This window comes from Oryx dammah, unplaced genomic scaffold, assembly GCF_014754425.2.
Source record: "Oryx dammah isolate SB20612 unplaced genomic scaffold, SCBI_Odam_1.1 HiC_scaffold_21, whole genome shotgun sequence".
Classification (NCBI taxonomy): Eukaryota; Metazoa; Chordata; class Mammalia; order Artiodactyla; family Bovidae; genus Oryx; species Oryx dammah.
In genome coordinates, this window is record NW_024070205.1 from 20228035 (window position 1) to 20243700 (window position 15666).

Sequence of the window (15666 nt, forward strand, 5' to 3'; positions counted from 1 at the left end):
ATCTAAAAATAATTCTGCTTCGTCAAAGAAGTCAGACAAAGAAATGTATATATTCAATTTATATAATAATGTATATGATTTAATAATTTATATAATAATGTATATGATTCAATTTATATAAATTCTAAAACCTGAAAACTAATCTTTGGTGTTAGAAAGTGGACCAGACGTTGCCTGGGACAGGACAAGGCTGTAAGGAGAGATTATAAAGGGGTACAAGGAAACTTTGAGTTTGTTGGATATGCTCCTTTCTCAATCATAGTGATTATTTTACAAGTGTATGTACATTTTAGAAATTATCAAATTGCACATTTAAATACGTGCAGTTTGTTGTAAGGCAATTATGCCTAAAAAGTCCACTTAAAACAAACAAAACAAAAGTAAGGGGAATATAGAGTTATTACCTTCATCTTCTCCAGGTCAGTAAGTTCCTTATCAGGATTTTTTTCTAAATGACTTGCTTTATTCATAGCCATAGCTACTACCAGCTCTTTGCAACAACTGAGGAAAAAAACACACACACACACATACAGAGCATCACCTTTTTATTGCTGGTTTCTCTTATAAGTCCAAATACAGTGGAAGTTTACCGTCATAATTAAGCTACTGATTGACCACAGAATAATTTGCTTCTTGCTCAGTTTCTCAGTCCTATCCTGCCCCGCCTCTCCATTCAAGTCACGTTCAACCACTGGTAACACTGAATGGAAATGAAGGCAAAACTGGCTAAACTGTAAAAGCGGCTTCAATCACAGTGACAGTAAGCTTCCTAGTTAATAAAGTACAGTTTTATAGACATCTTCTTTATTTGATGGGAATCTTCTAGCTTTTCAGATATAAGGCTTTTTTCCTCTTTTTAAAAAAATTTATTTGTCTGCACTGGGTCTTAGCTGTGGCATGTGGGATTTAGTTTCCTGACCAGGGATCAAACCCAAGCCTCTGGCAATGAGAGCTCAGAGTCTTAGCCACTGGACCACCAGGAAAGTTCCTCACTTTTTGCATTTTTAAAATATGTTTTGGTTGGTGTTTAGTAAAACATATAAAAGTATACATTCAATTTTACATGGAATTACATACGCAAATTATACTTACTTCCCCCACAGTAGGTGCAAAACTGCAATTTATTTATGCAGCTGGTTTGGTTAGTTGTTTTTTTTGTTTTACTTCTCACTCCCACATACATATACACTTCCTATTCTGCTTATGCTAACACTGTTTTCAAAGGAATTCTAAAGTAATTAAGAAAACACCAAAATTTCACATTCCAACAGGACAATGTTGAAGCTAGTTTAAAAACTGAACTAGTATTTCTTTCAGGGCTTTAAAACAATCCCTTATTGCTACTACTAACTGCCCTTCTTTCCTCTGCTTTTTTTTTTTCCAGTTTTTATTGGAGTATAGTTGATTTACAGTGTTTTACCTCTGCTTTATGTCATATTTAATTTTCAACAGAAATAATACAATAACCAGATAGGTTCACCTGCTCAAATAGCTGGAATATTGGGACAACTTTTTTGCCAGGGCCATTGCATCTAGCTCTAACTTGGCAATTCCTAGGTCATGTTTTTCAGCACTATTCTCCAAATTTATGAGAATATCTGGATCAGGAAAGTCAGGTATCATTAAAATCAGCAAATTTACCATCCACTGGATCATGGGTATATGCAATTCATCCATCTGTTTAAAAAAAAAGATTATAATATAAATGACCCATTTAAAATAAATCAAACAGCAAAAACCATATAAAGTTTAAAATAGAACTGTTTTCTAACAAATCAATTATCACCTCAACCCAATCAATCCAGTCCAATTAATCCAATCCAATCAATTAAATCCTTAGATCAGAGTCAGGTCTTTGTGAGGAACAGTGGCAGGCCTTAGTGAGGCCCATAGGCTTTAGTGAGGAACTGATACAAATTAAATCAGTCAAACCAAACTAATCAAACTAATCAATCTAATCTACTCAATCCAACCCTTCAATCAAATCAAGCCCAGCAGGGGATTTAGTGAGGACCAGAGTTAAGGACTTCCCTTGTGGCTCAGACGGTAAAGCGTCTGCCTACAATGCAGAAGACCCGGGTTTGATCCCTGGGTCAGGAAGGTCCTCTGAAGAAGGAAGTGGCAATCCACTCCAGTACTCTTGCCTGGAAAATCCCATGGACGGAGGAGCCTGGTAAACTGCAGTCCACGGGGTCACTAGAAGTGAGCTACTTCACTTTCACTTTTCACTTTCACACAATGGAGAAGGAAATGGCAATCCACTCCAGTGTTCTTGCCTGGAGAATCCCAGGGACGAGGGAGCCTGTTGGGCTGCCGTCTCTGGGGTCACACAGAGTCAGACTGAAGAGACTTAGCAGCAGCAGCAGCAGCAGGGAGAGTTGCCCTTCCCCTAACTCTGCTGCTGCTGCTGCAGTTCAGTTCAGTCGCTCAGTCGTGTCCGAGTCTTTGCGGCCCCATGAATCGCAGCACGCCAGGCCTCCCTGTCCATCACCAACTCCCAGAGTTCACTCAAACTCACGTCCATCGAGTCGGTGATGCCATCCAGCCATCTCATCCTCTGTCATCCCCTTCTCCTGCCCCCAAACCCTCCCAGCATCAGAGTCTTTTCCAATGAGTCAACTCTTCGCATGACATCCCCAAAGTACTAGAGTTTCAGTGTTAGCATTGTTTTAAAATCTTACAAATAAAGTGTTTCAATTGATTGACAATCTTTTGTTTAAAAAAAGAAATGCTGTATTGTCTAATGTTTATAAAAACAACTGACTGACATTATGGCAGATGGAAAATTTTACTATAATGAATTTCTTCAATTTGGATTGCTTCTTTGCAAGCTATTATTTTAGCAATGACAGTCCTTAAAAAAAAAACAAAGTAAACTGAACTCAGAAGCAGACCTTCAGATGGCTTTGTCACTAAACCTTAGCCTGTGCTTATAAAAAAATTATGAAGCCTATTAGATCACATCAGTTTTTTAAAAAATCATTACTAAAAATAATTTTAAAATATTATCCATCTCATCCCTTTTGACTAGTCATATATATTTTACAATGTAGAAAAAAAGTCAATAGAGTAAGTCTCACATGTAAGTTAGAAATGAATTGTTCAATGATTTTTTGCTAATAGAGATACACAATAAAAAATCTTTGAAGATCGGTTCTACTGCCAAGCAGCACAGATTAGATGAAGTAAAGGTATAAAGAAAACAAAAAATCTGGAAGAAAGTGGATGAGAAAGAAAAATAAATGGTGAGTGAAACAAAGATAAAATTTTCCATTTTTAAATACTTATACCAATTAATATAGATTAATATGGATATATACAGTTTCTTAACATATAATCTTGCAAGTTTTCTATTCAGTTTAACTATATTATAATCTTATAGCATCAAAATGGAGATGTATAGAGAAGTATATAAAGGTACTTTCTAAATAATCCTATATTATAAAAACTGAATTCCATAATATTAAAAATTGAGACTATGATTCCCCAGAGATAACCCCCAATAGTAAACTGAGTATCTCATCAAAGCAGGTGTTAACGTAGCAACACCACAAAACATCAGCAATGTTGGAATGTCCCTTCTTACTTCAAAGAAATATTTACTGAGTCTCACTATGTGACAGGCACTCTCCTACCCTTTTTCTTCTTACTTCTGGTTGTGTTCTAAATCAGAAATTTCTCACGGGTCTGGAGATCCCCTATATCCATATTTCCAGTCTTAACATATTTGCTCTTCAACTCTTGGTGTTTCTATATTTACAACATGCTCACAGACTGATATAATGCTTCATAAGTAGCATTCCCATATAACACGCTGATCTCTGCCTTTCAAATTCCTAATTTAAGCAATATTAAAATTAGCTAAATTCATTTTATCAATTTTGTAACATCAAATATTTGCATATTGTATTTACTTATAATAAGAGACTCCTGTGTAAATTTAGATTATAATTAAGATTAGGAAGTGGGAGTAAATATAATTAACTAAGACATCCATTGGAAATTATTACTTCTTGTTGTGATAGTTAAGAAGTCCACAGGTTCAGTTCCTCAGAATGACAGGGCAAGTCCCTATACTAATAACTATAAACCAATTGTATTGTAGCATTTTGTCTTTCTTCCTAGAAACACGTTTCTGTCATCCCTTCAGCCAGTCAAGGGCATCAACATAAATCCTTAAAATGATTAACACTATTGAGGGAATTTTTTTCAGTATACTGCTGCTAAGTCGCTTCAGTCGTATCCAACTCTGTGCAACCCCATGGACTGCAGCCCACCAGGCTCCCCAGTCCCTGGGATTCTCCAGGCAAGAACACTGGAGTGGGTTGCCATTTCCTTCTCCAATGCATGAAAGTGAAAAGTAAAAGTGAAGATGCTCAGTCGTATCCGACTCTTAGCAACCCCATGGACTGCAGCCTACCAGGCTCCTCCGTCCATGGGATTTTCCAGGCGAGAGTACTGGAGTGGGGTGCCATTGCCTTCTCCATATACTGAGTAAAGAGTAAAGATAATAACTGGATCTCAAAAACTTTTGATCATTGCTGAAACTTCATTCCAAACGCAGTAACATACCTCATTTAAAAATCCACTGAATACCATGTGAGGAATTATGCAAGTTCCCATTTTGCCCTCCCAATCTCCTACTTCAATTAGCCATGACTTGGTTTTTCCCTTGAAGAAAACTCGCAGCCAAGGCAAAAAACAATCTAATAAATTCCTGCAAGTACATACTTGGCGCTGAAGTTCCATGTTACCATTGTTAATCTCACCGCCTATCTTCAAAAGCCACTGTTGAATCATGTTAAATATATGTGTTTGTAGTTCCCTGAAGGGAAAAGCAAGTAAAATAAAGGTAAGTGACTTACTTAAGAGTATAAAAGTAAATATGAGATAAAAGAAAGGGTTTCATTTGGCTGGGCCTAGTAAACTTTGGTGTGAACAACTGCTTGAGAATTCAGAGAAAGGTGAATTAAAACCCTAAGACATTTGGTAGAAAGGCTACCCACTGACAACCTTCCTAACCTCACCTCACATAGGTAGCCAGTTGTGAATAATGTAGACCTTACATTCACTGTTAGCTCTCTACTGTAAAAACTCACACTCACACCCCTTTACATTCACTTCTATACCAGTGAGGTCACAAAGTAAGAAGTATGAATTTTAAAATCCTCTCAAGAGATCAACTTCCAACGTGACAGTGTGAGGAGAAAAGGTGACCCACTCTCTGGTGAAATTAGTAAAATTACTAAAACAAAACAATAAAATATTGAAAGCCTCTGGACATGGTTTCAAGGACAGACAGCAACTAAAGAAAAACATATTCAAGACAATTTATGAAGAGTCAGTAGGAAAGGCAAGAGTCCATGGTATCTGAACCAAAACTACTCCTGTTCGTCCCCTTCTCAGCTCAGTGAGGCAGAAACTGCACTGTAGATTGCTGTAGTTAAGAACCCAGGACTCGCTCACCCTCCAGCCTCCAGTCAGATGGCTTTCTTCCTGGGAGGAACAGGATGTCGAGGTTTCTCATTTGATCCCAAATACCCATTATTTAGGCTAAGTACTGAGAAGTGGGGACTCCTTTCTACCCAGCAGATAGCTATGAGAACTTACAGGCCAGAATCCATATCTATGTACTGTGGAACAGTACCAATAATGTATAATGATGAATCCAACTGAGACTTCATCTCATTTATTTTTTCATTAAGTCCCTCCCATTCTTCAAAAAGCAGGTCAGGAAACTCCAGGAGGCTTTCCAACTTGAAAGAACAGAATTCAAAAGAACTAATCAAAGTTGGGAGAATTTTAGAGGTACCTGGAAAAGTGAGAAAATCATTAACTTTCAGAAGTAGTTATAAGTCTACTATTTCAATAATAAATTATGAGATCCTAATGGGTAGGGGCATATCTTCTTTTAGTTTCATATTACTCTACAGCTTGCCTAGCAGAGAATGTTGCAGAGTAGCTCCTAAACAAATATTTAGTGAATAAAAACTATCTAATCAGTGCTTTTCTAACTGATGGACTATTTTTATTGATGATAGTTTTTACTTTGTCTTATCTTCTTGGTGGACAATGAAATGCATTAAACACAGAAACCATGAACTACAGTTTCTGTTAAAGGCATTAATTCACTGAGTTATCCTGTTAAGAAGACAATGATGAAAAACAGCTTCTTCATGATTACAGGATAGTTAAAACAGAAACAAGAACAGATAATAGTTCTTGAGTCATTTTTTAGGTCACTGTTCAGGTTTACATATAGTTTTGGTCTGCTGCTGCTGCTGCTGCTAAGTCACTTCAGTCGTGCCCGACTCTGTGCTATCCCACAGACGGCAGCCCACCAGGCTCCCCAGTCCCTGGGATTCTCCAGACAAGAACACTGGAGTGGGTTGCCATTTCCTTCTCCAATGCATGAAAGTGAAAAGTGAAAGTGAAGTTGCTCAGTCCTATCCGACTCTTAGCGACCCCATGGATTGCAGCCTACCAGGCTCCTCCGTCCGTGGGATTTTCCAGGCAAGAGTACCAAAGTGGGTTGCCATTGCCTTTTCCGAGTTTTGGTCTGAATAAGGACCAAGTCTAGATCCTAATCTTTGATTGATTCACTGTGACATCACGGCAAAATACCCTCTCCAAACAAATTGTGGTGGTGGTGGTTTACTCTCTAAGTCGTGTCTGACCCTTGTAACCCCGTGGACTATAGCCAACCAGGTTCCTCTGTCCTTGGGATTACCTTTGTCTAAACTCATCTGCAAAATAAGAAATGAAAATACTCCCATTTCAGAGATATATAAAGAGAAATAATTAAAAAAAAAAACAGCTTTTTCTTATCCTTGATGAAAATATTTTCACTGCCTTCATCAGTAAACTTTAATCTTTTAGGAGTTTTCAAAATGACTTGTTAATAAATGACTTCATTTATTTTAAACCATTTACTACCTTGTTGCACATGTCTATGAATACACTGAAAGTGAAAGTGAAGACGCTTAGTCCTGTCCAACTCTTTGCAACCCCATGGACTGTAGCCTACCAGGCTCCTCTGTCCACAGGATTCTCCAGGCCAGAGTACTGGAGTTGGTTGCCATTTCCTTCTCCAGGGGAATCTTCCCGATCCAGGGAGCAAACCTGGATCTCCTGCATTGCAGGTAGATGCTTTACCGTCTGAGCCACATTAAACTCATCAAATGGTATATTTAAATAGATGCATTGTAATGAATTATCTCTCAATAAAGTGATACTCAATGCTTTATTTTGCTTGGTTTTTAAAACTAAATGTATTATTTTGATTTTCAATATTAACTGTATTGAAACGAATAATTAGTATTAAAATGCTTTATACTGTCAAGCCATCTAGTTATCATTACCATTCGTTTTTTCCTTACCATTATCGCCATTTATTCTTATTTCAAATTCTTTGTAGAGTCTTGCTATATTTTTCAAAATTTCCTCCATGAGCTTCTGCTCTGGTGGTATATTTCCCTCCATACTTTTATGGCGACCAAATATCCCAAGCCCAATATCGGTCCAGTTTTCCTGTAACTGTTTAATAATCTTGAGAGAATCATATTTTGACACTAGAAGATCCCCAGAAAATTTGTCTCTGTCTTCAGTCAACATCTGGAGAGTGAAAGGGGGATGAGGAAATTAGTACATTATTCACTAATGATTTCATCAAAGTCTACTCAGGTGACTCCCAAATATCTTGGAGTTATATATCTTATTTGTCATATCATTTCCTCATATGACATACATTCTATTTTCAAAATTAAAATGAATTTAAATTAATTTTGATACGCTACAAGATAACTCATAGTTTACCAGGAAGAAATAATTATATTCAATCCTATGTAGGTAAAAATATTAGTGAGAGGCAATTAAGCCTCAGAGAGCTGAGCATGTTTAATCACTGTTTGCTTTGATAAGGATGTAATATTTCTGTTTATATGATCCCCACTATATTGGGAAAGTTCTTAGAATGTTTAAGTTTTCGTTTGTTTAACCCAAAGTACAAGTGATATACCTGATACATCAATAAGTATTTGTAGAAAAAATAAGTTACAATTTATATATAAAGTCTGCCATTATTTCAAGATTCAGATAATGTAAACAAATCACCAACACTTATTACCAACCAGTATTGGAAAGCATTGTAGCAGAGCAATTAAGAGACAGACTCCATTTACCATTTACCATTTACCATTATAGATAACTAAGGCAAGTTACTTAACATTTCTAATCTTCAGTTTCCACATCTGGAAGATGGGGGATTACAGAACCTGCATCAGGTGGATACCATGAAGAAAAAGTATAATAACATATGCAAAGCACCTTCAGCCTGACAAGTTAATAAATGAAAATTACTACTATTCCTACTAAAAAAAAGCAGCATGATTTTTTTCAGTTTTAACTATGCGCTGTCAAAGAGATGAACATTTAAAAAAATTAAGTCGCTAAACTAACTATATTATATGTATAGTTCTGCTCAAATCATTCCAAAAGAAAAGAAAATGGTTTCTTGGGATTGGATGAGATTTCATTAGGTTATGAGTTTGATGTTAACATTGGAGGAATTCTTTGGCCACCTGATGCAAAGAGCTGACTCATTTGAAAAGACCCTGATGCTGGGAAAGATTGAGGGCAGGAGGAGAAGGGGACAACAGAGTATAAGATGGTTGGATGGCATCACCGACTCAATGGACATGGGTTTAGGTGGACTCCAGGAGTTGGTGATGGACAGGGAGGCCTAGCATCCTGTGATTCATGGGGTTGCAAAGTTGGACACAACTGAGCGACTGAACTGGACTGAATATTGTGTTTTCCCTTACCAGACTACTATAACAGGATAGCAGTTTGACTAGCAAAATGAAGCCTATTTTCAAAGTTTGAAAACATTACTTCAAAAAGACATTATTAATAAACAAAGTGTGTTCTATATATACAATGGAATATTATTCAACCTTAAAGCAGCAAATTCTGATAAATGCTGCAACGTTGGATAAACTTTCTGGGAATTATGCTAAAGAGAATAAGTCAGTTACAAAAGGATTAATTCTACATGATTTCATTTATATGAGGTGCCTACAGTAGTCAATTTATAAAGACAAAGTAGAATGGCGGTTGCCAGGGGCTGGAGGGAGGAGGAAATGGGAAGTTACTGTTTAATAGGAAGAATTTCAGTTTAGGAAGATGAAAAAGTTCTGGACATGGATGGAGGTGATGGTTGCATAACGAAAGGAATGTACTTAAGGCTACTGACCTGTACATAAAAACGATGTAAATGGTAAGTTTATGTTATGTATATTTTACCACAGGTTTTAAAAAGATGTTATTAATTTTTAAAGTCCAATGTGTCCTTAAGACAAAAGCCAGGTACATGAAAGGCACAGATGTTGTTTATGTTTGACAATTAGATGAGAGAATCAGAACTATCTTAATTGCCACCCAAGTATCTTTTCCTAATCTTTTTATTGACAACCTAACTTTATTTGACCCCAAAATCTAAAAAACAGAACTGAAAACAGAATATTTAAGAGTATTTTTTAAAGCCTCTGTAGTTTTAATGTTTTCCTTGTCATTCATAAAACCTAGTATGGCATTTTTAAAGGATGAGATATGATTCAGTTGTAGGTAAGGAGTAACAAGTTTGCAAACAGCATTTTGATTACCAAGTTGTTTACTAGAAAGTCTTACCATTAGCCACTGCTTGAAGTCTGGAACGACTGATTCAAGTTTCTTTTGTTTATGGGAGGATAAAATGTCTTTTTCACTGAAAGAAGGAAAAAGAGCAAGAGTGTGGTCTCAGGACAAGATATAAACAAAGAAAATCATGAATCCATACATAATATAACAATTAATAATATACTTCTCCCTAATGATTTTCCCAAATGCCTTCCAGGTTCAGCCTCTCCCTCACAGGCATTCATTTTAAAATTTGCAAATACAATATAAATTCAGATCATAATCAGACCTGAGGAAGCAAGTCACAGGGTCAGAAGCCATGGCAGTATTAAAAGGGTAGCCTCTGGGCCCTCAACATCCAAAATTAGGTCATCACAGGAATAATTCCTGCTGAACACAGTGGCCAAAGCAATATATAAAGAGGAAGGAAACCTAAAGAATAATTAAGACTCAACATTTCGGTCAGAAGCCCCAACTTCTGGTTAAGAAATTAAAAAGTGTTTCCTTTAGTATCTTTTGAAGCCTCACAAGAAGAAAGCTCTTGATAAGGTCATTCCTGAGAAAGGAGAAGAAAGCCATTGCTACCTGTGCTCCTCTCCCAGCTGAGGGTCAACAAGCAGTAGAAGGTGCCCAATGGCAGCAGCAACCAGCTTGGATATACACCAGCTTCTGCTGCCACTTCCCAATCTACTAACTGGAACACCTCTTAGAGGATATGAAAACCTGAAACTACTCTTCTCAGTTTGATATGGGAATAGTACCTAAATGTGTTTCCTCAACAGACAAAGCATCTTAAAGGTAAAAAAAAAAAAAAAAAAAACTTTAGAAAACATTGATTCCAGCCTGCATTTAAAGTATGAAAAGTGAAAAAGTGAAGTCACTCAGTCGTGTCCTACCCTTTGTGACCCCGTGGACTGTAGCCCGCCAGGCTCCTCCGTCCATGGGACTGTCCAGGCCAGAATACTGGAGTGGGTTGCCATTTCCTTGATTCCCACTAACCTTGGCTATGATTTAGTCAACCAGCCTCCACTTAACTACTTTATAGGCAGCTTCTTCCATTGTCAAATTTCTGTTACAAAGTATGATATCCAATCAAAACCAACCTCCTAATAACTGCCAGTCATTGATTTCACTTCTCTGCACATGCAGTATGCTACCGAATTTGCAGATGGATCCACATATGAAGTGTGCCAACAGACATTAAGTTGACTTGATTTTAAAAAGAGAGTAAAGAAAAGAAAAAGAGGTGGATTTCAATGGAAGCAGCAGCAGTTTGGTACAGGTATCAGTATGATCAATATGATGTAAGACCATCCAAGCTCATAGGATTGTGCCCGTGTAAGACCAGCTGGTCACCTCACCAAAATCAATGTCAGAGTAATTACAAGGCAAAAGAGAAATGAGATATAAAGACAGAAAGATCTGGACTGAGTCATCAAACATGATGTCATATAATCAGAAAAACAAGATTCTCGGAAGACCCACGTATTATTTCTGAAGAACTGCTGCCATTTGACAAGGCCATCCTTAACGCTTTGCAATCTCTCCCTTGTAACCTCTTCATTTTGCTCCACTTCCTGCTGAAATTTATTCACTAAATTTCTCCATTTCTGTGTCAACTTCTGCAATAGTGCAAGGTCTGAAGTGTCCTAGATAAAATGCACAGAATTGAACCACTTATTCATTTATCCATGTAACAAATACTTACTAGCATGCACCAGGCCATTATTAATACTGTTAATACTAGAGACATTCATAGAAAATGGATCCAAAAATTGAACAGATATTCTTCTTTCAAAATATCAGTGATGCTATTATATAGTCCCTTTGGTGGTGAATTTTTCCACAGTAAAAAAAAAAAAAAAAATAGAATCAAGATTTTTTTCCTTTGCAATATGAGCCCAGTTTCCTCATAGGACTTAGCAGGCTGGGCGTACATTAGAAAGAACAGGAATTTCAAAGTTAAACAGAACCAAATGTAAATCCTAGTCATTTATTGGCTTGGGGGATATTATTTAATTTCAGATTAATTTTTCTTTTCCAAAAAATAAAGACCCTAATATATATCTCACAGGATTGTTGTCAGAATTAAACGAAATGACTAGTGTAAATGATTTGACTCTAGAAACATCCTAAATGCCACTTTCTTTCTTTGTAGCCTAACGTGCTCCCTGAATTTGCCCATCAAATTGCATAAAATACATCAATAATCCAATTATTTCAATGAACAAAGTTAAATTTTTGTTTAAGCACTATAACTCTGTAAGTAACATCTGCACTGTTAACTTAGATAAATTACTCAAATTGCTTGAATCAGAAGACAAATAAAAATAAGAGCCTTTATTCACTTTTCCTTAGGTTTTTCATTCTGCCCCCAATAAAGCACAAATATAAACTATATTTAAAATTTAATCTATAAACTAACAAAGGCTTCTTGTAGTTTCAACCCTCAATAGGTGAAGTCTCTTTTTCCATGACTCAAGTGAATCGAGCTTTACCTTAGATGATAGCAGTACGATGAAATGCTTAGTATAATTATTCCAGCTTTTTTCATTGAGGTAAAGTCTTTTAGCCAACAGGACTTTATTTCTTTCAATTACCTATTTTTAGAAAGTACTAAAATTAGGAACCTAAAACATTAACAAACCATTGTAATTTACTAAACCCAAACCAGTTTCACATATCAATTTTTCATTGAATCATTAATTTGATCACAACTTCTTTTTAAAATCATGAACTAATTTGAATCACAAATCCATGTTTTCTTAAACTACTGAACTGGAACCAAATTGAACATGGTATACAGCAGAGGCTCTCAAACAATTTTATCTCAAAACTCCTTTATACTTTTAAAAATTACTGAGAACACCAAAGAGCTTTTATTTACATGGATTATATATACTGCTATTTATTGCTTTGGAAATCAACTGAAATTATTTAAAATATACATTTGTTAATTCACATAAACATTAATAAACCCATTGTATTTTTAAGTTTTTTCTTAAAAATAACTATGTTTTCTAAAACAAAAACTTGATAAGAACATACAATTTCACATTTTACAAATCTGTTTAGTGTTTCCTTACTAGAATAGGGCTGTATTTTCATTTTTGAATTCAATCTGTTGTAATATCCCAAACCATGTAGCTTCAAGAAAAATCCACTGTACATTCACATGAGAATGAGAAAAGGCAAATATGAACAGTGTTACAATGAAACTCCTTTAGACCTCATGAAGAGTCTTATGGACCTCCAAGGGGGTCACATTTGAGAACCACTGATATACTAAATCAATTATAGTCATTCAATGAATAACTGACTATTCAAGATACTGTGTATATAATGGTAAACAAGAGACATAGTCCTTATTTTCAGGGAGTTGACATTATAGCTGTTATTTCCTACTGTTCTTGTTCAGTCACTTAAGTTGTATCCGACTCTGCAACCCCATGAACTGCAGCACACCAGGCTTCTCTGTCCATCACTATCTTTCTAAGTTTGCTCAAACTCATGTCCATTGAGTCAGTGATGTCATCCAACCATCTCACCCTCTGTCGCCCCCTGCTCTCCTTTTGCCCTCAGTTTTTCCCAGCATCAGGGTCTTTTTAAATGAGTCAGTTTTCCACATCAGGTGGCCAAAGTATTGGAGCTTCAGTTTCAGCATCAGTCCTTCAATGAACATTCAGGGTTGATTTCCTTTAGGATTGACTGGTTTGATCTCCTTGCAGTCCAAGGACTCTCAAAAGTCTTCTCCAGCACCACAGTTTGAAAGCATCAATTCTTCGGCCCTCAGCCTTCTTTATGGTCCAACTCTCACATTCATACATGACTAATGGAAAAACCATTGCTTTGACTTGCCGGACCTTTGTTGGCAAAGTGATGTCTCTGCTTTTTAATACACTGTCTAAGTTTGTCATACCTATTCTTCCAAGGAGCAAGCATGATGATCTAATACAAAACCCCACTAGTTCAAGGTATTCTTCTATAGGAATCTCTTACCAGTGGTCAAGTTCTCTACTGTTTAAATACTTCTGGGTGAGGTAACTCCCTTGTTTTTTTCTCCCAGTGAACATACTAGTTCCCAGATTTGTTTCTTTTTTCTTTTAAATAAAGTATAATTGAGACCCTGATCCTGGGAAAGACTGAAGGCCAGAGGAGAAGGGGACGACAGTGGATGAAATGGTTGGATGGCATCACAGACTCAATGGACACGAGTCTGAATGAACTCTGGGAGTTGGCGATGGACAAGGAGCCTGGAGTGCTGCAGTCCATAGGGTCACAAAGAGTCGGACACAGCTGAGCTACTGAACTGAACTGATGTATAATATTACATGTTTCAGGTGTACAACATAGTGACTGACAATTTTTTAAAGGTTATATTCCATTTGTAGTTATTATAAAATATTGACAATATTCTTTGTGCTATATGATATATCCTTGTGGTTCCAACCAGTCCATTCTGAAGGAGATCAGTCCTGGGATTTCTTTGGACGGAATGATGCTAAAGCTGAAACTCCAGTACTTTGGCCACCTCATGTGAAGAGTTGACTCATTGGAAAAGACTCTGATGCTGGGAGGGATTGGGGGCAGGAGGAGAAGGGGATGACAGAAGACAAGATGGCTGGATGGCATCACCGACTCGATGAGTCTGAGTGAACTCCGGGAGTTGGTGATGGACAGGGAGGCCTGGCGTGCTGCAATTCATGGGGTCGCAAAGAGTCGGATACGACTGAGCGACTGAACTGAACTGTGGCTTATTTTTCTATATATAGTAGTTCATACTTCAATTCCCTTCCCCTACCTTGGCCCTCCCCCTTTCGCTCTCCTCACTGATAACCACTAGTTTATTCTAACTGTGAGTCTGTTTCTTTTACAGGTTTGTTTCTTATATCATATATTTACTGTCACAATTGTTTCTCTGGACATATCAATGTCTCTTTTAAAGTTCTGCATCAGAATAGAACTTTCATGTCAGAGATGAGATCTGACTATTCCAGAGGAAAGTAGGACAACATTTTCAATGTGTTTAGGGTCATAATTTTCCTGTTAATATTGTAATTTCCAGATGTGACATTAGGCAATCAACCAGGAAACACTGAATACTGTATTGTGGGACGTTGCTATAATACTTTCCTAAAGCATCTTGTCATTGTCGACAGGCTGCTATATTTCAATTCAGTTGTCATCTTGGGTACCAAAGTATTAAATAATAGAACCAAAGTGACTTATCCAGTGATCGTAATACAGTTAAATCATTAAAAAAAAGAACCACTTTCCCTAATTTATTAATATCTAATTAAAGTTGAAAGTTTTAACACATTCACAAACAACAGAAATAGAATACCTGCTCATACTTATAGGTTCTGGTGAAAAAAAGAGCCCTTAATTGGGCGATACACAGGTACCCAGTAGAGAAGAAACAAGAGAAAAAAATACTTTTCCTTTTCAAGGCTTATAATAGAATAGTTGCATTATTCATTAATTAAATATATATCTTCATTTCTAAAGATTTTGTCTACATGAAAACAACCTAAAAGTCCAATGACAGATGAATGGATAAAGAAGATGTGGTACACACACACATACACACACATACATACACATACACACACACACACACAAACACACATACACACACAGACACACACACACAAACACACATACATACACAAACACACATACACACACTGAGATATTACTCAGCCATTAAAAAGAATGAAATGCCATTTGCAGCAACATGAATGGACCTAAAAATTGTCATACCAAGTGAAGCAAGTCAGACAAAGACAAGTGATGTTCATATGTGGAATTAAAAAAAAAATTGTACAAAAGAACCAATCTACAAATAGAACTAGAGTCACAGATGTAGAAAACAAATATGGTTACCAAGGAGGAAAGAGGGGATGGAAGGGATAAATTGGGACATTGAGACTGACATATACACACTAATATATATGTAATGACCTATATTGGAATAGGATTTTAAAAAGA

General features: G+C 36.6%; 1 protein-coding gene across 1 annotated transcript in view; it reads right to left on the bottom strand.

Moving 5' to 3' along the window:
• The window catches only part of AXDND1 (axonemal dynein light chain domain containing 1), a 74062-nt gene that overhangs the window by 31116 nt on the left and 27280 nt on the right, over positions 1 to 15666 (bottom strand). The window contains exons 13-20 of the mRNA XM_040263889.1: positions 12174 to 12275; positions 11161 to 11324; positions 9688 to 9763; positions 7380 to 7614; positions 5611 to 5812; positions 4732 to 4825; positions 1481 to 1677; positions 405 to 501 (exon numbers count right to left, since the gene is read on the bottom strand). Coding sequence (XP_040119823.1) covers positions 405 to 501; positions 1481 to 1677; positions 4732 to 4825; positions 5611 to 5812; positions 7380 to 7614; positions 9688 to 9763; positions 11161 to 11324; positions 12174 to 12275 — 1167 coding nt within the window. The remainder of the gene's footprint in view (positions 1 to 404; positions 502 to 1480; positions 1678 to 4731; positions 4826 to 5610; positions 5813 to 7379; positions 7615 to 9687; positions 9764 to 11160; positions 11325 to 12173; positions 12276 to 15666) is intronic.